The 23,129-nt window shown below is 35.3% G+C and overlaps 2 protein-coding genes across 2 annotated transcripts in view; one reads left to right on the forward strand and one right to left on the reverse strand.

Moving 5' to 3' along the window:
• HELRODRAFT_191869 (hypothetical protein) overlaps window positions 1–14,354 on the reverse strand; it is a gene marked incomplete at its 5' end in the record, with an annotated part of 40,037 nt that extends 25,683 nt beyond the window's left edge. The window contains 32 exons of the mRNA XM_009019860.1: window positions 18–147; window positions 232–404; window positions 597–799; window positions 889–994; window positions 1,090–1,246; window positions 2,112–2,159; window positions 2,996–3,123; window positions 3,242–3,392; window positions 3,516–3,664; window positions 3,740–4,042; window positions 4,130–4,217; window positions 4,341–4,547; window positions 4,727–4,986; window positions 5,075–5,228; window positions 5,346–5,467; window positions 5,582–5,720; window positions 5,848–5,987; window positions 6,293–6,394; window positions 6,680–6,845; window positions 7,137–7,231; window positions 7,350–7,408; window positions 7,497–7,542; window positions 7,690–7,932; window positions 8,182–8,272; window positions 8,453–8,478; window positions 8,854–8,964; window positions 9,244–9,355; window positions 9,455–9,513; window positions 11,793–11,901; window positions 11,982–12,119; window positions 12,380–12,486; window positions 14,210–14,354. Of these exons, the coding sequence (XP_009018108.1) occupies window positions 18–147; window positions 232–404; window positions 597–799; window positions 889–994; window positions 1,090–1,246; window positions 2,112–2,159; window positions 2,996–3,123; window positions 3,242–3,392; window positions 3,516–3,664; window positions 3,740–4,042; window positions 4,130–4,217; window positions 4,341–4,547; window positions 4,727–4,986; window positions 5,075–5,228; window positions 5,346–5,467; window positions 5,582–5,720; window positions 5,848–5,987; window positions 6,293–6,394; window positions 6,680–6,845; window positions 7,137–7,231; window positions 7,350–7,408; window positions 7,497–7,542; window positions 7,690–7,932; window positions 8,182–8,272; window positions 8,453–8,478; window positions 8,854–8,964; window positions 9,244–9,355; window positions 9,455–9,513; window positions 11,793–11,901; window positions 11,982–12,119; window positions 12,380–12,486; window positions 14,210–14,354 (4,267 nt within the window). The remainder of the gene's footprint in view (window positions 1–17; window positions 148–231; window positions 405–596; window positions 800–888; window positions 995–1,089; window positions 1,247–2,111; window positions 2,160–2,995; window positions 3,124–3,241; window positions 3,393–3,515; window positions 3,665–3,739; window positions 4,043–4,129; window positions 4,218–4,340; window positions 4,548–4,726; window positions 4,987–5,074; window positions 5,229–5,345; window positions 5,468–5,581; window positions 5,721–5,847; window positions 5,988–6,292; window positions 6,395–6,679; window positions 6,846–7,136; window positions 7,232–7,349; window positions 7,409–7,496; window positions 7,543–7,689; window positions 7,933–8,181; window positions 8,273–8,452; window positions 8,479–8,853; window positions 8,965–9,243; window positions 9,356–9,454; window positions 9,514–11,792; window positions 11,902–11,981; window positions 12,120–12,379; window positions 12,487–14,209) is intronic.
• A 2,816-nt stretch (window positions 14,355–17,170) lies between these two features.
• On the forward strand, window positions 17,171–22,413 carry HELRODRAFT_112004 (hypothetical protein). Its single transcript, XM_009019861.1, has 18 exons — window positions 17,171–17,347; window positions 17,556–17,789; window positions 17,978–18,125; window positions 18,223–18,318; window positions 18,386–18,493; window positions 18,581–18,696; window positions 18,898–19,031; window positions 19,112–19,209; window positions 19,309–19,365; window positions 19,488–19,633; window positions 19,871–20,042; window positions 20,264–20,359; window positions 20,536–20,691; window positions 20,802–20,894; window positions 21,125–21,222; window positions 21,355–21,449; window positions 21,739–22,082; window positions 22,110–22,413. Exons 2-17 carry the CDS (start codon window positions 17,608–17,610, stop codon window positions 21,843–21,845), a joined length of 1,902 nt encoding a protein of 633 aa, XP_009018109.1. The 5' UTR covers window positions 17,171–17,347; window positions 17,556–17,607; the 3' UTR covers window positions 21,846–22,082; window positions 22,110–22,413.
• The last annotated feature ends 716 nt before the right edge of the window (window positions 22,414–23,129 follow it).

A 23,129-nucleotide genomic window follows, 5' to 3' on the forward strand; every position in this document is an offset into this window, starting at 1 on the left:
TTATATGAGCACTGAACCTTTGAGAGGTCTGGCTTTGATGAGATCAGATGGTTCGCTTGGTTTTGATTCGCCACCTTCGTTCTCAGCTGTCACTCGGTATTGGTAGTCTTTGTTCGGTTGGACTTTATCATCTCTGAATTCGGGTTCCTAGTGTGTTTGATTGGCTGGGCTTAGCTATTTACTGAAACGTTTGATCAAATTCAACACCCAAACGATCTGTTAAAGACTGACCTTGAGAGGCTCCGTGTTGACCTTGCTCCAAGTTCCAGTTCTGGGATCCTTTCTTTCAACGTTGTAACCGGTTATGGGGGCGCCACCATCTTTTTTCGGTTTTTCCCATTTTATTTTTATAAAGTTTTTGTCGCTGTCTACTACGAAAGGCTTGCCGGGAGGATCGGATGGATCTGAATTAATAATTAATTAATAATTAATTAATAAATAATTATTCATAAATATATAATTGACAGTCATGGTAAGATTAGAAGTTGTGGTAGTAATAGTAGTAGAAGGGTAGTAGTTCAAAATATTCCATGAACACAATTACGTGGCATAACAATTAAGTCGAAATTTTAGAAAAAAAATTGCGCGAAACCTACCGAAGGGGTTCTTAATAAGGACAGATTTCTCAGTTTCGAGCGGCTCACTTGGCCCCAGCTCATTCTCGGCCCTCACTCTGAATTTGTAATCCTCGCCTTCTTTCAGTTTCGGTATTTTGAATTCGTGCACATCCGGTGGGATGGTTCCGGATATTGGTTCCCATTTTCCGGTGGACACGTTTTGTTTCTCCAATGTGTAGCCACTTTGTAAAGGGTAGATGATGAAGAGGATAATGGTGAAGATGAACATGATGGTGACGATGACGAAGAAGATGATGAAAGTTACACTCACGTGATCGGTTTACCGCCATCATCAGCAGGTGGTTTCCATGCAATTGTTGCACTGTCCTTCTGGATATCTGTGACCTCCAATGGACCTTTTGGCTTGCCCGGTGGTCCTACCAGGTCAAAAAATTAAAAAAAAACTTTAAAATTATAAATACACACGCACGCACACACACACACACACACACACACTCACACAAACACTTACCGAATACAACCAATTCTAGCTCGGCTCGGTCCATACCGTATTCGTTAGAAACGGTTATAACGATTTTACCGGTATCTTTACGAGTCAGCTTTCTCCATATGAGGTTCGTTACGTAGTCTTGGTCGGTTTGCTTGATGTTTTCTCCTTTCTCTAATGTCTGAGTGTCAGTTAGTTGTGATGGTGACGTGATGATGACGATGTGAGGATGGTGATGGCAATTGAGCTGATGATATTGTAAAATTATAGTTAAAAACTTAAATATCAATAAAGATGATGAAGAGGATGAAGATGATGATGAAAATCATTATTACAGTTTAAATATAAATATAAAACGCGAAAAACTATTTTGTTAGCTTCAAACAAAGAATATTAAATAACATGCATCCGTGTGAGGAACTAATTTAAATGAAACCCACAAAAATACAAATGTAAGTTCAAATTCACGTTCACCCGCAACCAAATAATAATAATAAATGTAATAAACAACAATAAAATAATAATAATATTGGTATAATATTTTTAAAACTGTTAGCAATTTTATTATTTTAAATTTTTTTCATTAAAAATAGAGCCATTTTTTAATATGAACACGAGAAAATTTATTACTACTCAACTTATTCTTTCGGAATTTTTTGAAAAACTTTGAAAAAATATGGCGAGAAGGACGAAAAGTTTCTTACTTTACGATAAAATGAAAAAGTTAAATACATCAACTAACAAAGGAGGACAAAAAATATATTTGAAAGGTGAAAAAGCACGAAAATATTATGAAAAAATGGCTTAAACGTGAATCAAAATTTGAAAAAAAAACTTTAAATTGAATAATTTGATGAGAAAAAAGGCTTTAACGTTAACAAACAATACCAACACAGCCAACATCATCATCATTTGTAAGAAACCAATCTATCATTCATTCATTCATTCATTCAATCATTCATTCAATCATTCATTTATTCATTCATTCAATCAATCAGTCGGTCAATCACAAGCGATATATCAAGCAAGCATGGGTTAACTCTCACTTCAAAAGGCTTGGTACTGGTTTTGATAAGTTTATCTTCGACCAATGGCTAAGCATTTTGTGTATGTATGTGTGTGTTTGTGTGTGGATATGTGCATGGATGTGTGTGTTTGTGTGTGTTTTTATGTTACGGTTTCCCATTCAAACTGTTGCACAAACACACACGGGTAGTTATGATGATTTTTTTTGTTATTTGGGCTGTGTTATTGGAGGCGGTGTTAGGCGCCATTTCTTGAAAATTACATATAAAAACGAATGAATAAATGAATGAATGAAAGAATGAATTAATTAATGAAAGAATGAATGAACTAATGAATGAAAAAATAAAATATGCGCAAAATTTTTAAATAAAATTTATCACGTACATCGCTATAACTTCATGGTACATATGTATAGACATTTGAAACTACATAACTATCAAGAACTGGCATCGAGATACATATTTATTCAAAAATTATTTTTGTTAAAAACATCACAATTCTATTGAACTTCCTCCTATAAAATATCCATGCGTGTATTAATGTTTATCTGATATTCTACACATTTTACAAACTACCCACTCAATTTTCTTCTTGAAATCAAAGAAATAAAAACGATATGTTATATATTTTGTATCATCTGCTACATTAACCTCTGCCTATATAAGCCTAGCAGCATTTTAAACGTTTTCAACATCATCTCTGCATATCTCTACATTAATGTGCCTGTGTACCTACCTTCAAACTTTGCACAATTTGTTGTTGTACAAAAAAATCATCTACTACAAACACAATACAAAGATATTCACACAAGTCTCTTTCTATTTCACTAGCTACCTATGTACAATTTACGTCTATGTACATTTCAGTAATAAAAAAATTGCATGCTCTGGCAGATGGTTCCTACCTTTCCAGCTTTGCTCCAGACTGCCTTCGGGGAAGGCTCGCCTGAGAATTTGACTTCGATGTTTGCTTCCTGGCCGTTCTTGTACGTGTTGATCTCCATGAAACTGTTGCGGTCGATTCGCGGCTTGACTGCGTGTGCGTGTGTTCAGTTGTTTTAAAATTATTCTCCAGGTCACAAATATTTACTAAATTGATCTAAATTAAGTTTTTAAATCATCAATTAAACATTTTTACACATCTCTGTTACCTCTTCTCGCTTTGGTCTTAACAGGGGCACATGGTTCCGAAGCCTTTCCAGGGCCTGCCTCGTTCACGGGGGTCACCCGGAATTCGTACTCTTTGCCCTCCTCCAAGTTCGGGATGGCAGCACTGTTTTCAGAGGGAGGCACCATGCCCACCTTTCAAGGAAAGAACATTTTTTGAAACGAAAATTAATTTGAGGGTAAGTTGAAAGAACAAAACTCCCTTCAAACTATCACCACCACTGCAGCAAGAACAACATGAAGAAATTTAATTCAAACCTTCTCCCAATCTTTCCCCCTCTCCCTCTTCTCGATGACGTATTTGAGGATGGGACTTCCACCGTCCGTGGTCGGAGGGGTCCATTTGATTTCGGCCCTGTCCTTGTCGTAGTCGATAATTTCAGGTCTGCCAGGCTGGCCGGGAGGATCTGGATGAATAAAAAAACCGCCTCGTGTCATGAATGCCTGCGAGCCACATTTTCAAAAGTAAAACAGCAACTGACCGAAAGGATCTTTGGCCAGCGTCTCCCCATCCGACGTCAGCGGCTCACTCTCGCCGAGGCTGTTGACAGCCTTAACTCTGAACTTGTACTTTTTACCAGGCTCCAGCCCAGGCACTCCACACTGAGTGTCGTCGATAACTTTCCCAACGAGCGTCCACTGTCCCGTCGCTACATCCTGGGCTTCCACGATGTACTTCTCAATTGGAAGGCCTCCGTCATCTTTTGGAGGCTTCCATGACAGGCGACATCTGTCCTTGTACACATCTTGCACCACAAGTGGTCCTTGTGGTTTCGACGGTTTGTCTGTGGCGGTAGTGATAACAAAATGATAATTAATTAATAAAGTTGGAATATCAGCTGTGATGATAAGAATGATGAAATGAAGCTGACCAATGACTTTCAACGTGATGGGCACGTTTATCTTGCCGCTCTTGTTCTTCAGTTCAATTTCGTACTCGCCAGCGTCGCTTCTCTTCGCCTGGTTTCATTCGCGGATTTTAAATAATCATCAATTTTTCTAAATTTTAAGTCACCACCGGCCAAATAAATGAGGTCAGAAGCAAGCTTTACGGTATTTGAAATTGCACAATCAGACGCCAACCTTCTCTAAGTTCAGTTTGCACTTGTCGGCAGTTTGCGAAGTTTTGATGCTTGGATCGAGTTGGCCCTTGTTCTTCGTCCAGGCCACGGTTGGTTTTGGGTTGGCCGTGTACGGGATGTCGAGGGCAACATTCTGGCCCGCCTTCACTGTGATCTCCCTGGGCACCGCATCCAGATTGACTACTGGAGGGCGCTGGGCAAGATCCACCTAAATTCCAGAAGGAGTAAGTCAAGTGATTTGAAATTTTTGAAACTTTGTTACGCATCAGTTAGATGTTTTTGTTATGAATTATTCGAGTTTATAATTTTTCACAGAAGGTTAAACTATATTAATTTTAAATTTATTTAAAACAAATTGCGAATTAACTTTCTTGACTAAAAATGAACCTGAAGTTTAGCCGAGGTTGACCTGTCCCCAATCTTGCAGGAGAACTCCGATGCATCGTCTAGCGTTAGATCTTTGATAGTGAGAGTTGCCTTGCCTCCCTCCTCCGTAATCACGAACTTGTCCGACGGTTTGATCTCCTCGTCGTTCCTGTACCAGGTTATCGGGTAGTTCTTCGGATTTTTAACCTTGCAGACGAACTGCGCCTCTTCGCCTTCAACTTTCCGCAAATTTTTTAACTGCTCCTTGATGACGACCTCGGCTTTAAGAATATTTTCATTTTGTTCGTTGGTGAATTTGAAGATTTCCGAAAAATTATGCATTGAAAAATGTTTGAAAAAAAAACTAACGAGCGACGTATAATTTTCCTGAAGTAACTTTATCCTGGCCGACGATCTTGCACTTGTAGATGCCCTCGTCCCTCTGACCGATGTTGTTCACTCGCAAACGACGTTTCTTGCCGTCTTGCACGCAGAAGTATTTCGGATCATTTATGTCAATTTTCTGCTCATAAAATATCGAATTAATTATGACAGGTAAAATAATATTTATAAAATTTGTAAATAATAATTTTTGAAATAATTAAAGATGATCATGGATGAAAATTTTATAGGGACCCACCTTATCCTCCCTGTACCACTCGACAGGGGCTTCCTCGTCGTTTACTTCGCATTCGAACTCGGCATTTTCCTTCTCCAGGGCGTCTGTGTCTGTCAGGCTCTTGTCGAAATCGTACTCCGGCTCTGATGTTAGTTAGTGTCACATTTTCAATTTCATTCGTCTATCCACTGTATTAGAGAAGAAAAAGAGAGAGAGAGAGAGAGAGAGAGAGAGAGAGAGAGAAAGAACCAACAAACCTTCGACGACCACTTTCCCTGTAGTTTTGTCTCCTTCAACCTCGCAAGAGAATTCAGCGGCGTCATCTTTGCCAACATTTTTGATTTTCAATAGGCAGCGATTTTCGCGTCTTGATATTTCATACTTATCTGGTTCGTACTGTGTGTGTGTGTGTGTGTGTGTGTGTGTGTGTGTGAGGGAGAGAGTGTGTGAGTGTGTTTGTTTGTGTGCGCGTGTGTTAGTTTTTATTATAAAATCCATTTTTCCTTAAAGTGGGTTGTCTTACTTCAATTTTCTCTCCGTTCTTCTTCCATGTAACGTCAGGCCTCGGATCGTTTATCATACATTCCAGTATCAAATCCTTCTTCCGCTTCACATTGGCAGTCTTGGGAAGTTTTTGTGTGAAGAAGTATTCAACTTTCTTACCTGGCCAACGTAAAAATAGAATTCTTGGTGTAGAAATGTTACAACACATGAAAATTAACATGCTCTCGTTGGCTAGTTTGCCTGCTCTTCAAACAAAATTTTCGCCTGGCAAATTTTCGACTTTTTGATGCAAGTATAATAGAGCAGGTGATGTAAAAACCAAACATAATAAAATACTTAATTTAACTAAAATAAAATAAAAATAATGATAAGCTAAAATGATAAATGATAGAGAGAGAGAGAGAGAGAGAGAGAGAGAGAGAGAGAGAGAGAGAGAGAGAGAGAGAGAGAGGAAAGAAACCAACTTTCAACAGTGAGATAGCAGGATGTTTCCTTGAGGTCTGCACTGCAGATGTATCTTGCGTTGTCGTCCTTTGTCACCTTGTTCACGATCAGTCGGAATATTCCTGGGAAGACAGTGACATATTATTCTATAAATGATTAAACTATAATTAAAGTAATAATTAAACTATAATAAAAATAATAATTAAACTATAATTAAAGTAATAATTAAACTATAATTAAAGTAATGATTAAACTATAATTAAAGTAATGATTAAAGTATTATTTTGTATGAAAATGATTTACAGAGTTTGAATGCAGATCTATCACATTTGATACACGCATTTACATAGAAAATGAATTGTAGATACAAAAAAATACTACACTAAACACATTTTTTTTCTACTCACCATCTTCAGAAGAAATGTTATACTTGGTTCCTTGGAAAATTTCCAGCTTGTTTTTATACCATCTGACGCGTGCGGTTGGCTTGCTGTACTTGCATGCTAACTCCACCTTGCTCTCTTTCTCTTGGCAGGTTAGGTCTTCAAGCTCGTCTATCCAGTGATCCGTCGTCTGTTGGTTTAGTGAGATGTCCGGGAGAGAGATTAGATGGTGAACAAATGGGGAAAAGATAGAAAAAGAAAGAGTGAGAGAGAGAGAGAGAGAGATAAAAGTAATATGAGTACCATTTAAGAAAATTTATTTATCATTACGTCTGTGTTTTTATCTTACTATTCCTCAAATCAAATACCAATTCCCACCATAACGTAATCATTCGTCATTTGAATTAATAATCCAATAATTCACCCATTCATTCATCATTCATTCATTCATCCATCAATTCAACTGAATGCATTAGCTCACCCTTTCCTTGCCATCACCGAGTTGGGCGGCGTTCCTCGACAGGTCGATGGCGGACATGCGTCTGTTTCTCGCGTACTCTTGCTGGTCTTTCTCAACTTATTTGTGAATAATTATGACTCAATAATGATAAAAATTATTGTTAGAGGTGTAATTAATTATTTATGAGATGATATTTTAAAATTATTATTTTTTTAAAAGGTCTGATGTACTTACGTGGGTTTAACTCTCCCCAGTCCGGATCCTCCTTCGTGCCTCTACGTTTTTTGTGATCTCTGAGAAGGAAAGAGGAATTCAGATTATTTAGAATTTTTTTGTGGGACGGAAAATTTAAGCAAAACTTCAATTAAGTATGTTACAGACTTGTGTTTCAAAAGACTCCTAAAATCTAATCCAGAATCTTTAGGGTCTGTTTAGCAAATGTAATTTTTAAAATTAATTGAAATAAAACTCTACTCATTTATTCACCAATCTATCTACCCACCCAAAAATTTTTCCATTTTTCCATCAATTCATTTATTTATTCATCCATCAAATTTTTTTCAAATCCACTCACCTTTAACGAAAACCGAAAATCCAGCAAATTCCAAAGTTTCCTCTCCGTTCTCATCCTCAACTTGAACTCTGAACTTTGACTCGTCGCTCTGCTTGCACTTTTTCATCTCGACAGAAGCGTACAACTTGACGGGGTCAAAGACGATGGTGACTCTGGGGTCAGTTTTCATCGGGATGGCCCCTCTGTACCAGTCGACGTTCGGTGGCTTTTGTTTGAAGGTGCACTCAACGAACATAGTCTCGCCTGGTTGAGTTTCGGAGAAAATTTTCTCTCAGGTTTTATTTTGTAATTGCTGTCACTATCTTCTTTATTCTCCTCTACAACTTGCGATAATGCTAACATTTGTGATACCAGTACGTACATGCGTTCTGCATCTTTGTGGTACTACTAAAATTGTACTATAATATAAAATCGAACGATTATATTACTACCACTGCTTCTACAGCAGCTGCTACTACAAATGCTGCAGTTAGCGATGAAAATAATACTGACCAATGTTGACCACTTGGTTCTGAGGTTTGGTCAGGAAGTATTTCATTTCCTCCTCATCTTCATCCGGGAGTTTGCTTCCTCGACGTTTAAGCTGTGAATTTATAATAATAAGGATTTTTATTGTTTATATTAATTTATAATAATAATAAAGATTTTTATTGTTTACTTTTAGTGTTTGTAATGAAAAAATTATCGTTATTATTACTAAGTTGTTAATTAAAAATTAGTTGAGTAATATTTTTTAAATTGAATTGAAGTTAGAAGTTTATACCGGGTCTCCATCGACAACTGCTGAGCCTGAGGTAGAGTAGGTGACAAGTAATTTAATGAATTAAGCATGTTGTCATGATGAAAATGTTTTCATATAACAATTATCATAATTTAAAAAATGATGATTCGCTGTATTGAAACATTTCAGCTAAATATCTCCCTCTGAAAAAAAAACCTCTGAAAAAAGATTTTCCACTGGTAAAAAATGGCCAAGATCTTCTAAAATACGTCCCACCGTGTAAGGAAAAATGCTCTCTCCCCTCTTAATATAAGATTACTCAGTCATTCTAAGATAAAATTATTCTCCTTAAAGAATTCCTTTTTGGGCCCTTCCAGAAAGTTCATTCTTTAAAAAAACTTGGCCCTTTTAAAAGAAATGCACTCCATCTTATAAAAAATAACCTCTCCTAGATCCATCGGGCGAGTTGCCGCCATCAACGACGATCGAAGGAATGCCCTGAGGCCCCCCTGGCCCCACAGGGGCCGTCGGTAACTTGGGGACGACGATGGATCCTGGAGATGGGTGTGATAGGATGATGGCGATGACGGCGATGATCGAAAGAACGATGATGATGATGATGATGGTGATGATGATGAGGATGATGATGATGATGGTCAGGGTTCTGGTTAGGTGGTGGTCTGATACTAGTACAATTCAAACGACATCTTTAACGATTTTCAAAATTCAAAACACATACACGCACGTACACACACACTCACGCACACACTTACATACATATAAATATATATATGTTAGAGTAAATTAAGATAAAATATATACAAATTAGAGACCTCTGGAACTCCTGGACCCGCGAGGGCCCAGCTTATTTGCATCGAGGGCATCTCCGGGTTTAGCCACCACGGAACTTCTTTTGTCTTTTAACACTTTCTTCAATTCCACAGTCTGTTTTGAAAGTCATAATTTCATTTCAGTTGTAATAATTATAAATTATGATAATTATAATTATTAATATTATTTCTAGTGCTGTCAGTCAATACTCACTTCTCCTTCTGCTTCGGTTTTTGAGAATTGTTTAACTTTTCCTTGGAGTTTTTCAGGTACTGAGTGATTGGATGAATGAACGAATGAACGAATAAATGAAAAAAAATGAATGAATGAACGAAAGAATAACGTAAAAAACGAATGAATGAACGAACGTATTAAGATAGATGAATGGAGTTCATTTAAATATTATTCAAGGCATGGAAAAAAGAATGAAGGGATGAACGATCGCACGAACGGATGAAATATTTGTTAAAAGCAATAACTTAACTGGAATGCTATACCGATACATTAGAAAACTGAGCAGAGAAATTCATAAACAAAACTATTAATATCATCATCATCGTCATCATCATCGTCGTCGTCATCATCATCATCCTATTAAGAAATTATGATTATAATTAAATCATCACACAACCATAATTATAGTCATAATTATTAACAACCGAGAACTCTGATGATAAAACATTGAAATCAAAATTTTCAAATCAGAAAAATAAATTTTTACGACTGACTTTAGTCGAAAAATTTTTCAAATAAATTAATGTGTGTGTGTGTGTCTGTGCGTGTGTGTGTGTTTCTGTGTGTGTGTGTGTTGCAATCTAAAAATTATTATATTTATTTTATAGGCAGGTATTTAGTTATGTCTGCATGTAAACAAATATTATTATAATAGTAATAATAATAATAACAATAAATTGTTTCCTTAAGATGTTAGCTGTTCCAAGCAAGCAAATGTAAGGATTTGCATTTTTCTGTCTGAGTATGTGTGCATGTGTGTGTATGAATGTTTGAACATGCGTGTACATGTGTCTATACGTAGGTATGTATGTTTGTATGTGTGTGTGTTTATGTATGTATGTTTGTATGTGTGATTGTATGTATGTTTGTATGTGTGTTTGTATGTATGTGTGATTGTATGTATGTTTGCATGTGTGATTGTATGTATGTGTGTATGTATGTTTGTACGTACGCATTATTGCCTGTATGTTTCTCGTTTACATGAGCTCCATTGTTGTTCAAACTATACCGCTGTGAAGTTATTAAGCCAGCTCGATATGTATGGGTAGGAAAAAAATAGACAAAAATAAGAGGGAGAGAAAGAGAGAGAGAAAGAGAGAGAGAAAGAAAGAGAAAAAGAGAGAGAAGAAAAGAGAGAGATGAAGAAATAGAGAGAAAAGGGAATAAAGAGAGAGAGAGAGAGAGAGAGAGAGATTATAGAGGGAAAACTTCATACTAGAGAATGGAAACATCTGAATGCAAAAAATACAAAAAGCGGAGCAACATCTGAAAAAAATATAAAAACACGAGAGAGGAAGAGAGTGAGAGAGGGGGAGAGAGTTAGTAGAAGGATAAAAAAAGGAATGAATTAGTGAGATAGTGGAGCTTTGAGGTGAGAGTAAGCAAGGATGGTATTGTTGTTGTTGTTGTTTTTGTTGTTCATCTTGCATTGCAGTTATACAAGCGGTCTAAAAATAATTCGGATGTATTCGGCGAGAGATGCTGATGCTTCGAGTGAGAGGATGAAAGAGAGAGAGAGAGAGAGAGAGAGAGAGAGTGGAAGAAGAAAGGGAGAGAAAGAGAGAGAGAGAGAGAGAGAGAGAGAGAGAAATTTATAAGTCGGTGATGATGACGATGACGGCAATGGTAGTAGTTATATTAAAGAGGATGATGATGATGATGATGACGGTGGTGGATATGATGAAGATTGTCTAAAATTTGTTAACACTACTTTGTATCTTTTGGTGAGCTATATCTTTTTGAAACATATACACATATATATATATATATATATATATATATATATATATATATATATATGTGTGTGTGTGTGTGTGTGTGTGTGTGTGTGTGTGTCTGTGTGTGTGTGTCGGTGTGTTTGGAAAAATAATTCATCGAACGTAAAAAACATAAAGGAACTCAATAAAATTAAAGGAACACGTACTATATATATATATATATATATATATATAGGTGTAATTGAAATCATTGAACGAAAATAGAGTAGAGATGAACTGAATGAAATAAAAATGATCCCTCCGTTTCGTTTTCAAACAAAATGAACCATTCACTGAAATCTATCCACTCATTTTTTCACCGTATTACTCTTTAAAAGTACTAACAATTAGCTGGATGGATGGATGGTAAAAATATTAATTGGATAGATAAATTAATGGTAAGATTTTATATTATTATTGTTATAAGACAAAGATGAATATTTTTTTAGTTACATCAATTTGATATTTGCAAGAATCATTAATTAATATGCTGCATGGTCTGACCAGGCGATACAACAACTTCAGCAGCAGCAGCAGCAGCAGCATCATCAACTACTTACGTATGACGTTGACCCGGGCTGTTTGTGTGGCCTTACCGAACTCGTTGACGGCCTCTATTCGATACTCGCCATCGTCCTCACCGTCCGCTTCCATTATTATAAGTTTCGCCTAAGTGCAGTTCAGTTTTCCCGTAATAATTATCATAATTTATTTATTAATTAACATAATCTATTTATAAAACCACGCACCTCTCCTTGAGCAAATGTGATTTTCGAGTTCTTGCTACTCTTAAGTTTCGTCGTGTCATTTCGGAACCACGTGACCGTCAGGGGCTTGGAGCCTGTGACCTTCAGGTTGAACTCAACTTTCTGACCTTGATTGACCGTCTGTCGAGATGATGATGACGACGACGATGATGATGATGATACGTGATACATGGTAAAGATGACTTTGACTGCAAACAATTAGGTTCATTATTATTACTTATGTGATCATTTTAGCGTTTCAAACTCACTTCTCCCTTAATCCCATAATCCCAATTGTCATCATAACTATCATCAATACAATCATCATCATCACCACCATCCTAAGAACAATCATCATCATCACCACCATCCTAAGAACAATCATCATCATCACAACTAACGACGTCATTTATTTTGCCGACAATTTCCGGCGGATCTTCGCTTTTTGCCACTTCCGGTTTAGCAGGTTCCTTCCTACTCAGCGTACGTCTCGATGTGGGTGGTCTACCTGATGATGGTGGTGATGATGATGGCGAAGATGATGATGATGATTGATGATGATGATGATGACGACGACAACTAACTCGACATTTTGGCAAGCTGGACTACCTAGCACGGATATAAACAAAGGGCACAGAAAACCAAGGTAGAAAATTCTATTTGATAAAAATACTCTCTCTTTCTTTCTCTCTCTCGCTTTCTCTCTCTCTCTTTCTTTGTTTTATTATTATAGTTGTTATTATTATTATTTTCTGTGATGGGGATGACGATGACGACTTTGCGTGCTGCTCGGCTAATTTATCTACGTTGAGGCACTTTGGTGAAAAAAAATTATTATTATTATTACTTATTATTATTATTATTTATTATTATTATTATTTATTATTATTATTATTATTAATTATTATTATTATTTATTATTATTTTAATTGTTAGTTAATATTATTACTATTAATTTTTAGAATTCGTTATAATATTGTTCAACGTTATCTGCCAGTTAGTTAAAATCATAATTAAATAATAATAATAACATGATAAAAATAATTTGAAATAAATATAATAATAATTATTATTGTTGTTATTGTTTTATATAATAATATTATTATTATTTAAAATTATAGTTAACCTGGCCGTTGAATTAAATGGATCTGATGTCTTGTGCGAAAACTTGTTAGTGTAAAATTATTTGTCTCTAAATTGTTGTTGTTGTTGATGTTGTTGTTGAAGTTGTTGTTGATGTTGTTGTTGATGTTGTTGTTGAAGTTGTTGTTGATGTTGTTGTTGATGTTGTTGTTGAAGTTGTTGTTTCTGAGTCAGCTATTGTTCTTGTCTAAAAATTCTGCGTAAAATTTTAGGTGTAATTATTATTTTCATATTATTGTTCTTTATTCTTTGTTATTAACATTTCATTAACGTCATCATCTACAACAACAGCCACAACAACAACAACAACAACAGCCACAACAACAACAACAACAGCAACGTCATCACCATCATCATGATTAAGTTTTGAAGTCGTTGTTTGTTGATAGTTCGTATTTGATGAATGTAATTATGAATGCTTTGAACGAATTTTAGTATTGTTGCTGTTGTTGGTGGTGATGATGATGATAACGATGTTGTTGTTGATGATGATGATGATCGTTAATGCCCTTGTGATAGTAGTTTGTTTAGTTGGTTAAAATATATCGCTTAAATCCAATTTTGCAATTGAATTTTAGCAAGAAAATCTCAACTGATCAACCATCCAATCAACATCCAACCAGTCAGTCGGCCAGCCAATCAACCAACCAGCCAATCAACCAACCAGCCATTCAGTCAACCAGCCAATCAGAATCAGTCAGCCAGTCAACCATCTAACCGTGTTATCTGAGCAAGCAAATTAAGCAGATATATATGTATCAGTCAATCAATGGATCAGTGGGTTGGAGATGGAAAATTGGTCTATCTTGAATTTTTCTTTAATGTTTTACTTAGCCCCTCCTGATAACTAAATAAAAAAAATATTATTATTATTATTATTTTTCTATTAATGTTAGTAGTAATAATAATTATAATCGTAGTAGCAGTAGTGTAGAGATGCACCAAGTATTTGATATTTGGCATAAGATCGGCACCGAATTCAAAGACCGAATAGCCTGAATAGTCCAACTTTCGTTTAGACTATAACTCGGGTGAGATTTCAGAAGATTAATCGTTGATTGATATCGGCGGGAAACATATTTGTTCACCATGGCTGCTAAAATTTCTGAGTTCGTGTCGAGATGGAATATTATCTCGACAAAGAATTCTTAGCGGGACGCTGTTTTTTTCATATTCGTTCTTCTCTGCTTTGACCGACGAATATTGGATCAAATATTCGGCTATTCGGTGCATCTCTAAATAGTAGTAGTAGCAGTAGTAGTAGCAGTAGTAGCAGTAGTAGCAGCAGTAGTAGTAGTAGAAGCAGTAGTGGTACTAGTAGTAGTAGTAGAAGTAGTAGTTTTAGTAGTAGTAGTAGTATCATAATGTCTGCAATAACTATTAAATGTAACTATGCAGTAGTTTTGAAATCCGAAATGTCACCATTTGAAAATCGTTTCAAGGTATTTTTAATGCCTGCACTTATCTTCCACTTTCAAACCAGTTATTAAATTAATACTAACAATCGTTCAAAATGAGCTGATTAATCCAACAAGAGCATCAACTAACTTTAACAATAAATTTCACCGATCGTATATATAGATGCCGAGTATTACCGAATATTTTTACCGAATATTTTTATCGAATATTATCGGATATTATCTATTTAATTCCTTTTTCTTTCTTTCTATCTATCCTGACCCCAGCTAACCAACGCTGACGGATTGACTGACGGACTAACAACGGACTCACGGATGGATGAGAGTACGGATGGATGGATGGATGGTAAGAAAATAGCATAAATATATATATATATATACACTTATATAAACTTATATATACATATACATTCATATATATATATATAACTATTATATATAATATATGTATATATATTGTATATGCTTATATGTGCATATATGAGCGGTTGAATTCTAAAGATGCCAGCTAGCTCCAGCAATCTTATATAGAGTTTTGAAAGCTTGTTCTTATTATTTCTGTTGTTCATTTTGTTATTATTATTCTTATTGTTGTTGTTGTTTTTGTTGTTGTTATTGCTTTGGATGTTTTTATTCTTTATGGTTCTGTCGTTTTTGTTGTTGCTCTGTAGTTCACTTTAGTTAGATATGTGTGTGTGTGCGTGTGTGTGTGTGCATCGTGTGTGTGTCTGTGTGTGTGTTTGTGTGTGTGTCTGTCTGTCTGTGTGTGTGTGTGTGGATGGATCAATAGAATAATAAAAAATAAAAGAAAGAATGATGTATATAGACGATTAAAAAAAGAACCAGTGAACGAACTATAGAATGAATTATCATCATCGTCATCATTACCGTCTTAAGTTCGCCATCATCCACTAACAATATCATCGTCAGCCTCATCATCTTCATCATCCTCATCATCATCATCTTCATCATCATCTTCATCATCATCAGCAGTATCTTCATCTTCGTCGTCGTCACTCAATCTGTCTTGGTTCGTCATAAATCATCATCTCAACCTTCTAATGATTCCATATAAACGATTGTGACGATGATGAAGAAGATGACGATGATGAAGAAGATGAGGATGATGAAGAAGATGAAGATGAGGATGAAGAAGATGGCGAAGATGAAGAAGATGAAGATGAGGATGATGAAGATGGCGATAAAAAATTTTTCTTAGAAGTTAAACAGAAAATGATATTGGTAATGATATTTTATATAAGTCCTAATATATCTCTGTATCGATAGGGACGATAACGAGATACTATCATCGAGAACATCAGTATCATCATCTTCTTCTTCTTCATCTTCTTCTTTTTACTCTTCTTCATTATCATCATCGTCGTCGTCGTCATCATCATCTCAAAAAAATCCATTAAGTAGCATCACCTTAACGATGGATGGATAGATAGATGAGGACTAATTTTAAGATACTGAAAATAATAATAACAACAACAACAAAAACAATAATAATAACAATAATAAAATAATAATAATAACAACAACATTTATTATCATTACATTCGTGATTTAAACTTCCATTGATGTTATTACCTCTCCAAACTCTATCAGACTATCATTGCCATTGAATAATTACACTCATCATCGTCATCTTGCTCCTCCTCCCCCTTATTATTATTATTATTATTATTGTTGTTGTTATTATTATTATTATTATTATTATTATCGTCATCGTCATTAAATCATAACTACGTCCTTTCGTTAGCGTTATAAATAACGATAGTATATACATACGTTATCGCAAATAATAATATTATTAATATTATTGTTATTGTTATTATTATTATTATTATTATTATTATTATTATTATTATTATTATTAGGCTTTTCCCTGGCTTATAATTTATGATATTTATATTCTGCCTTAATAACAGCGTCTAATATCTTATCAACATCAACGTCGTCTTCACCATACGTACGTATGTAACGTTGCTGTTTTAAACTAAGATTGCTGTTATTGCTGTTGTTGTTGTTGTTGTTGTTGTTGTTGCTGTTGTTGTTGTTGCTACTCTGATGATTAGGTTATTATTATTATTATTGTTATTGTTATTGTTTATATTATTATTATTATTATTATTATTATTATTATTATTATTATTGCTATATTTCTGCTGGGTTGAGAGCATTGATGTGATGCAGAAGAAGAAGGGTGTGCTGCTTATAAATTAATTTTTAAATGTAAGAACGTAGAAGATGAATGAAGATGATGCTTAAGATGATGATAACGATGATGATAATAATAATAATTATTATTATTATTATGCTGATGGTGATATATATATATATATATATATATATATATATATATATATATATATATATATATATCAGTAAAGAGAGAGAGAAAAAAAAGGAGAGAAAGAGAGATGTTGCTAAATGATGTTTATTATATGTAAGTATTGATATATATTTCAAGATTTGTTATAGTTCAGTATTTAATTCTAATCTTCCAAGCACATGGTACCCTAAAAATAATTATTGTTATATTTTGTTGGCTTTCCATAAAATGTTTACTAAGTAAATATGAAACTAAACTGTCCGGCTGTTTCAAAATAAACACAGCTGTTTTCATTTTCGGACGTTTAATTTTCCTAATTTGCGAAATTTAGTGAATTAGTGTTAATTTATCGATCATAATCGTCGTTAAGGATCTATTTTTTTGCATTTTTCATCTTCTTTAGGCCTGCTAATTACATTTTATAACGTTGCTGTTGTAACACCCACGCAGTGCAGTTAATTAAATTAAAAGTAAGATTTATTATTTTATTTTAAAATTAAAATTATAAATTTTATGGACAAATTTTAAAGTTTTAAAATTTAAAGTAAGTTAACAATGCAATGAAAAACAAAAAAAATTAATCTGATGATTAAAAAGCTGATTATTTCAAAGTTTAATTTTTAAATTTTTAATATCTAATTTATTTTTACATGCTAAATTATCACCACTTACACTTAGACGGACATAATAGTGGATGTGAAACAGTAGCGAAGTGAGAGATAGAAAGAGCATGGCTGCCTCGACTTCGGAGGACATCATTCCGAGCTGTGATGAAAGTTACTACAACGACGATGATGAAGATGAAGATGATGTTGATGGGCTCAGTACCACTGATGTACGCCATCTTAAAAGATGGGCCCCGCTGGGTTCCAATGCTTCAAGTTCGCCTCAGCCTAACTTCTCTGAAAGAAGGTGATTAGATCTTTTTTTCAGTGATTTTAAATGAAACTTTCTAATCAGAAATCAATGATAGATTGCTTGATTTAAAATATAATTTCACATAAAAAGCCAAATATAGTTATGATATAACTAGACAGATCTTTCAAATTTCTCTGATGGATGTAGCTAACTTGACACACACATTCACACATGCCCCTCAGCAGAAATTCAGCTGAGCAGGATAGGATGGAGAAGTTGGAGGAAGAGCAGGAACAGCTGAACATGTCGCTACTCTCACTTACTACGCATTTTGCACAAGTCCAGTTCAGGCTGAAGCAAATTGTTGATGCCCCCAACAATGAAAAAGAGGTTAGGGGTCAAATTATCTGGCGAGCCAGGTCACTCATGAATTATGATTAATTTATCCTTGAAATTATTGAAATAATTTATTCATATTTATTATCAGGTGCTGTTGAAAAATTTAGAAGAATTTGCATTCAAGGGAATCCCAGATTTGAATGCATGCCATGAACTTAAGAAAAAGAAACAGTCAGATGATATGGTGAGGGAGGGATGGATGGATGGAACTAACAAATGGATGAATGAATGGATGAATGAATGATTGACAGTCTGACAAGGAGCACGACAACCTGATAACAAAACAACGAGAGAAGCAGATGGAACTGATCAGTCAGCTGAAGTCACAACTCGAAGACCTCGAAACTTTTGCTTATGAGGTGAGCTATACATTCACATATCATCACTATGATCATCATCGCCATCATCATCACCATCATCATCGCCATCATCATCGTCACCATCAGACTGGGGAAGCCAGTATAATGCCGACAAGTCGAATTCTGGAGAAGCAGAAGGTGGTGATCGATCAGCTGATGAAGAAACTCTCGTTGAAAGATCTGGAACATCTCGATCAGTTGAGGTCTGTCTGTCTGTTTGTCTGTGATTGAATGAATGAATGAATGAATGAATGAATGAATGAATGAATGGACCGAGAATGAATGAACGAAGAGTGTATGAATGGATGCTGGAACGAATGAAAGAATGTGCTTACTGATGAATGAATGGATAAATTAACGGCAGAATATCCAGATGGATGAATGAGTATCATTATTGAAAACAGTTCGGAGCAGTTGTGCGAGACGATCGATCGAGCGATTGGTCAGATCCTCTACCCCGGCAAGGTCAAGGAGAAACTCGTCGACCAATTGAAAACCCAGATCACCGACCTAGAGAGGTTCATCGAGTTTTTGCAGGGTCTGCTCTACTTAGTATTATTATTATTATTATTATCATCATTATTATTATTATTATTACGTCATCATCATCATGAACAGGCGACAACAACGGCAACAACAACAACAACAATACCATCATCAACAAGAATGACTACAACAACAACAAAATGAACAGAAACCAATGCACTTGCGGCCATGTTAGTCCTGATGATGAGGCTGTTGTTGGTGTCGGTGGTGATGATGATGGTGAGGATGATGATGGTGAGGATGATGATGATGATTTTTTTCGTTTACAGTCCAAACAAAATGAGAAAGATTATGGCTGTAACTCTGGAAGCCGAGCTGATAGTAAGGTATCAATTGAGACGAATGAACGAAAGATAGATGAATGAATGGTTGAATGAATGGTTGAATGAATGGTCGAATGAATGGATAAATGAATGACATTCATACACACGCACGCACGCACATACAGCGTCTCAGAGACCAGACATCGAGTCTGATGAGGCAGGCTGCAACGGCTCTGCAGATCTTCATCATCACTCAGTTCGGTTGCGGAGGCAGTGGGAAGGAATTCCAGAAGAACCTGCTGAAGAGGACCAGCAGGGGCAACCATTGGGGGTCGGTCCCATTCTCTGGATGACGTCATTTTGTCGTTGTTGATGTCGTCGTTGTTGTTGTTGTTGTCGTTGTTGTCAGGACGACGACGATGGTGATGATGGTTGTTATGATGATTTGGACGGAGATTTTGATGATGATGATGATGGTGAGTAGGATCTGGATTGTGGTGATGTGTAATCGTCATCATCATCATGTCATCATCGCCATCATCATCATCGTCATCATCATCATCGTCAGAGATCTGAGAGCTCGTTTAGAAATATCTATAAGCCGAATTGTTGAACTGTGCAACCTGAGGACAAGAAATAGAGATGCTGATGTTGATGCTGGAGGGGACGCCGAATCCGGTGAGATAGTGATGAAGGTGGCGAAGAGAAGGAAGAGGAGTTCTACAAACTCTTATGATGAGGTGATGACGACGATGATGATGATGATTATTTGGCTGATGTGGTTGAACGTCTGGCTGGCTGGATGGCTGATCTATCGAATGTTCGTTTGGCTGGTTGATTGATTGATCGGTCGGTTGGTTGGTTGGTCGGTTGGTTGGTTGGTTGGTTGGTTCTAAGAAAATTATCTTTTCTGTAGATATATATATTATATTATAATAATTATAATTATAACGATGATCAGTCGTTTGAGGATGATTGCGACATGGAGATAGTGAATGCAGTTCGGAAAGATCTGGCTATATCATTGAGGGACCTCATGCAGCATGGATTGGTTGAGGTGGGTTGGTCAGTTGGTTCATTCATTCATTCATCCATTCATTCATTCATCAATTCATTCATTCATCCATTCATTCATTCATTCATTCATTCATTCATTCATTCATTCATTCATTCATTTGTTATAATGATTACTTTTTCCATCACAATGATCATCACAATCATCATCATCATCAGTTGGAGCACAGTCAAAGCATTGTCCCGTTTGGATGCTTCTCATCTCGAAACAGCAGCAGCAGCAGCAAGCTGAACAGCAGTGGTGGTGGTGGTAGCGGCGCTGGTAGCGACATGATGCATGCCTGGCAACTATTTCTCAAATATTATCGAGTTAAAGTTAGTATTGGTGACAAGCGATGATGACACACGATTTGTACTGACGATCATCTTCATCATCATCATCTTCTTTATTTTCGTCATCATCATCGTCATCATCACCATGACAGCATGGAAAGAAGTACAGTGAGGCCCCGGCTAGAAAGTTGTCCATGGCTTTCGGGCTGGAGAGTGTCGGTGGAAAGGTTATGACCCCGAAACAGGTGCATTCTATATGAATGAGTGAATTAATTCAAGATTGATTGAATGAAACGAACGAATAAATGAATGAATGAATGAAACGAACGATGTAAGGTAGGAATGAGTGTGCTTTCTGCTCTATGCATGACATGGCACTGCTCTATAATATAGCAATCTAATCTTAGAATGAATCATTCTTTCATCTTGACCTTAAATTTAACTTTTCACCCTGATCTTAAAATTAATCCTCCAGACCCTGCTGACGGCCATTGAGATGGTCTCCAGCACGCACCAGCCCCTAAAACGCAACGACGATTCGCAGTTTAAGGCGTTCATATGTCTAGCCCTCAAGTAACTAATCATAATTACCGTAATTTTCATAATTGTAATATAATTTTTATAATTATAACTATAATTATGACCATAATTATTAATATAAATGTGGGTGTTATTATTATAAACGTTGGTTTTTTTTTATTTTAGCCAAAAGAAATTGGTTTCCTGGTTACGAATCATGCTTCGATGTGAGTGGCTGGTTGAATATTATTACCAGCCATGGAGTTATGTCGTTAAGACTGGTCGGTTGGTTGATTGTTTGGTTGGCTGGTTGGTTGGTTGGTTGGTTGGTTGATTGGTTGGTTGGTTGGTTGGTTGGTTGGCTGGCTGGCTGGCTGGTTGGTTGGTAGTTGGTTGGCTGGTTGGTTGGCTGGTTGGTTGAATGAAAGAATAGAAGGATTTTAATAAAGAAACAATCTTCCATTCAATCACTCATCCATTAATTTATTTAAATCATTCCTTTCTCAGGTTATTCAAACAATTTATCAAATGTTTATATACTGAAAAATATTTCCACCAATCATCTTCAAGGGTTCAACGACGCTCTCATCTCATTGGACAATCTCTCAAAAATCGACTTTGACCTTCCAACCGACCTGGCAATTCGACCATTTTTGAATATAAGGGACGCTTTCTGATTGGCTAACGATTTAAAGCTATTTTGATTGGTGCAGAAATTTTCAAAACTGATTTTATCATTCATTTTATGTTTGTGCTGTTTATTTATTTGCTTGAGTTTAATTTATTCTTTTAAGGATTATTTTTTCACTTTCAACAAGGCGTACGATGCTGGCGGCTTGAATACTACTAAGAAGGGTGGGCGTGATAACGTTATTGTATTTATTATTCTTCATGTTGACGTTATTTTTCTGTCTATGTCCTTGATGTTGTTTGTCAGTCTAACTGCTCCATTCATACATTCCTTACGTTCAAGCTTTCATTCCTTCGTCATTTTCAAATTATTCAGCCATTCATTCATTCTTTAAAATTTCATAATATTTTTATTATATTTTTGGATATTATGTATAATATAGATTGTAAAGTGATGACGATTATGACGATGGTACGTTCTTACATGGTTCGCCCGCTGATGAGAAAATTTCGTTGATATATTTGTTGATACATTTTAAAATATTAAGTTGTATTTGAATCAAACGAAAATTAAAATTCATGTGGTTTGGTTATAAAACATCTTTATAATCTATTTCTTTGCTTGTAATGAGTATTTATTTCATAAATTTGATACACAAAATCACTTGGGAACAACGAAATATTTGCGTTAGCGTTGAAAAAACATGAAAAACAGGTAGGAAATTCGAATCAAATTTTTGAAACTTTGAGGCCCAATATCTTCGAAACTACTGATCAGAATTGGAACGACTTTTTTTTCGGCAAAGAAGCTTTAATGAAGAAAATAAAAATTGACCAGACGAATATTTTGAGAGGTCGAGCGTCAAAATCGGTCAAAGTTAATTTTTCCCAAAATCCACGGCCAATTTTTATTCAGCTGACGGCATTTATCTATTTCCTCTGTTATCTATCGAATGTATCTAAACAAATTTTGTCATCTATCGAATGTTTGTAAACTTTTTTAAATTTAAATAAAAAAGATTTTTAACTTGTTATATTATAAATTCTAATAATAAATTATAATTTTTTCATTACAAAAAAATAATTAAACAAAGTACAAAAATCAGATTTAATTTGAATCAAACGTGAACATTGAAACAATTTTTTTTAATGCAGCGCTAAAAAATTTAAAAAAATTGTAAACAATAAAACCCAAAATTGTTTATAATGATTAACTGCTAATTGCAGGCTTAAATACAAAGATTTTTTAAATTTAAAAACGGATTTATTTGCAAAAAAAAAATACCAAATACTAAATCTTTAATTAAATTTTTTCCGAAATTTATTTTTTA

This window comes from Helobdella robusta (assembly GCF_000326865.2).
Source record: "Helobdella robusta unplaced genomic scaffold HELROscaffold_26, whole genome shotgun sequence".
NCBI classification, from domain to species: Eukaryota; Metazoa; Annelida; class Clitellata; order Rhynchobdellida; family Glossiphoniidae; genus Helobdella; species Helobdella robusta.

Bases quoted from the DNA above. Each gene is read 5' to 3' on its own strand.
- HELRODRAFT_112004 (XM_009019861.1), top strand. From the start codon at position 17,608: ATGGCTGCCTCGACTTCGGAGGACATCATTCCGAGCTGTGATGAAAGT. The intron at 19,210-19,308 runs GTTAGTCCTGAT...TTTCGTTTACAG, and splicing joins ACCAATGCACTTGCGGCCAT to TCCAAACAAAATGAGAAAGA. The intron at 20,692-20,801 runs GTTAGTATTGGT...TCACCATGACAG, and splicing joins TCAAATATTATCGAGTTAAA to CATGGAAAGAAGTACAGTGA.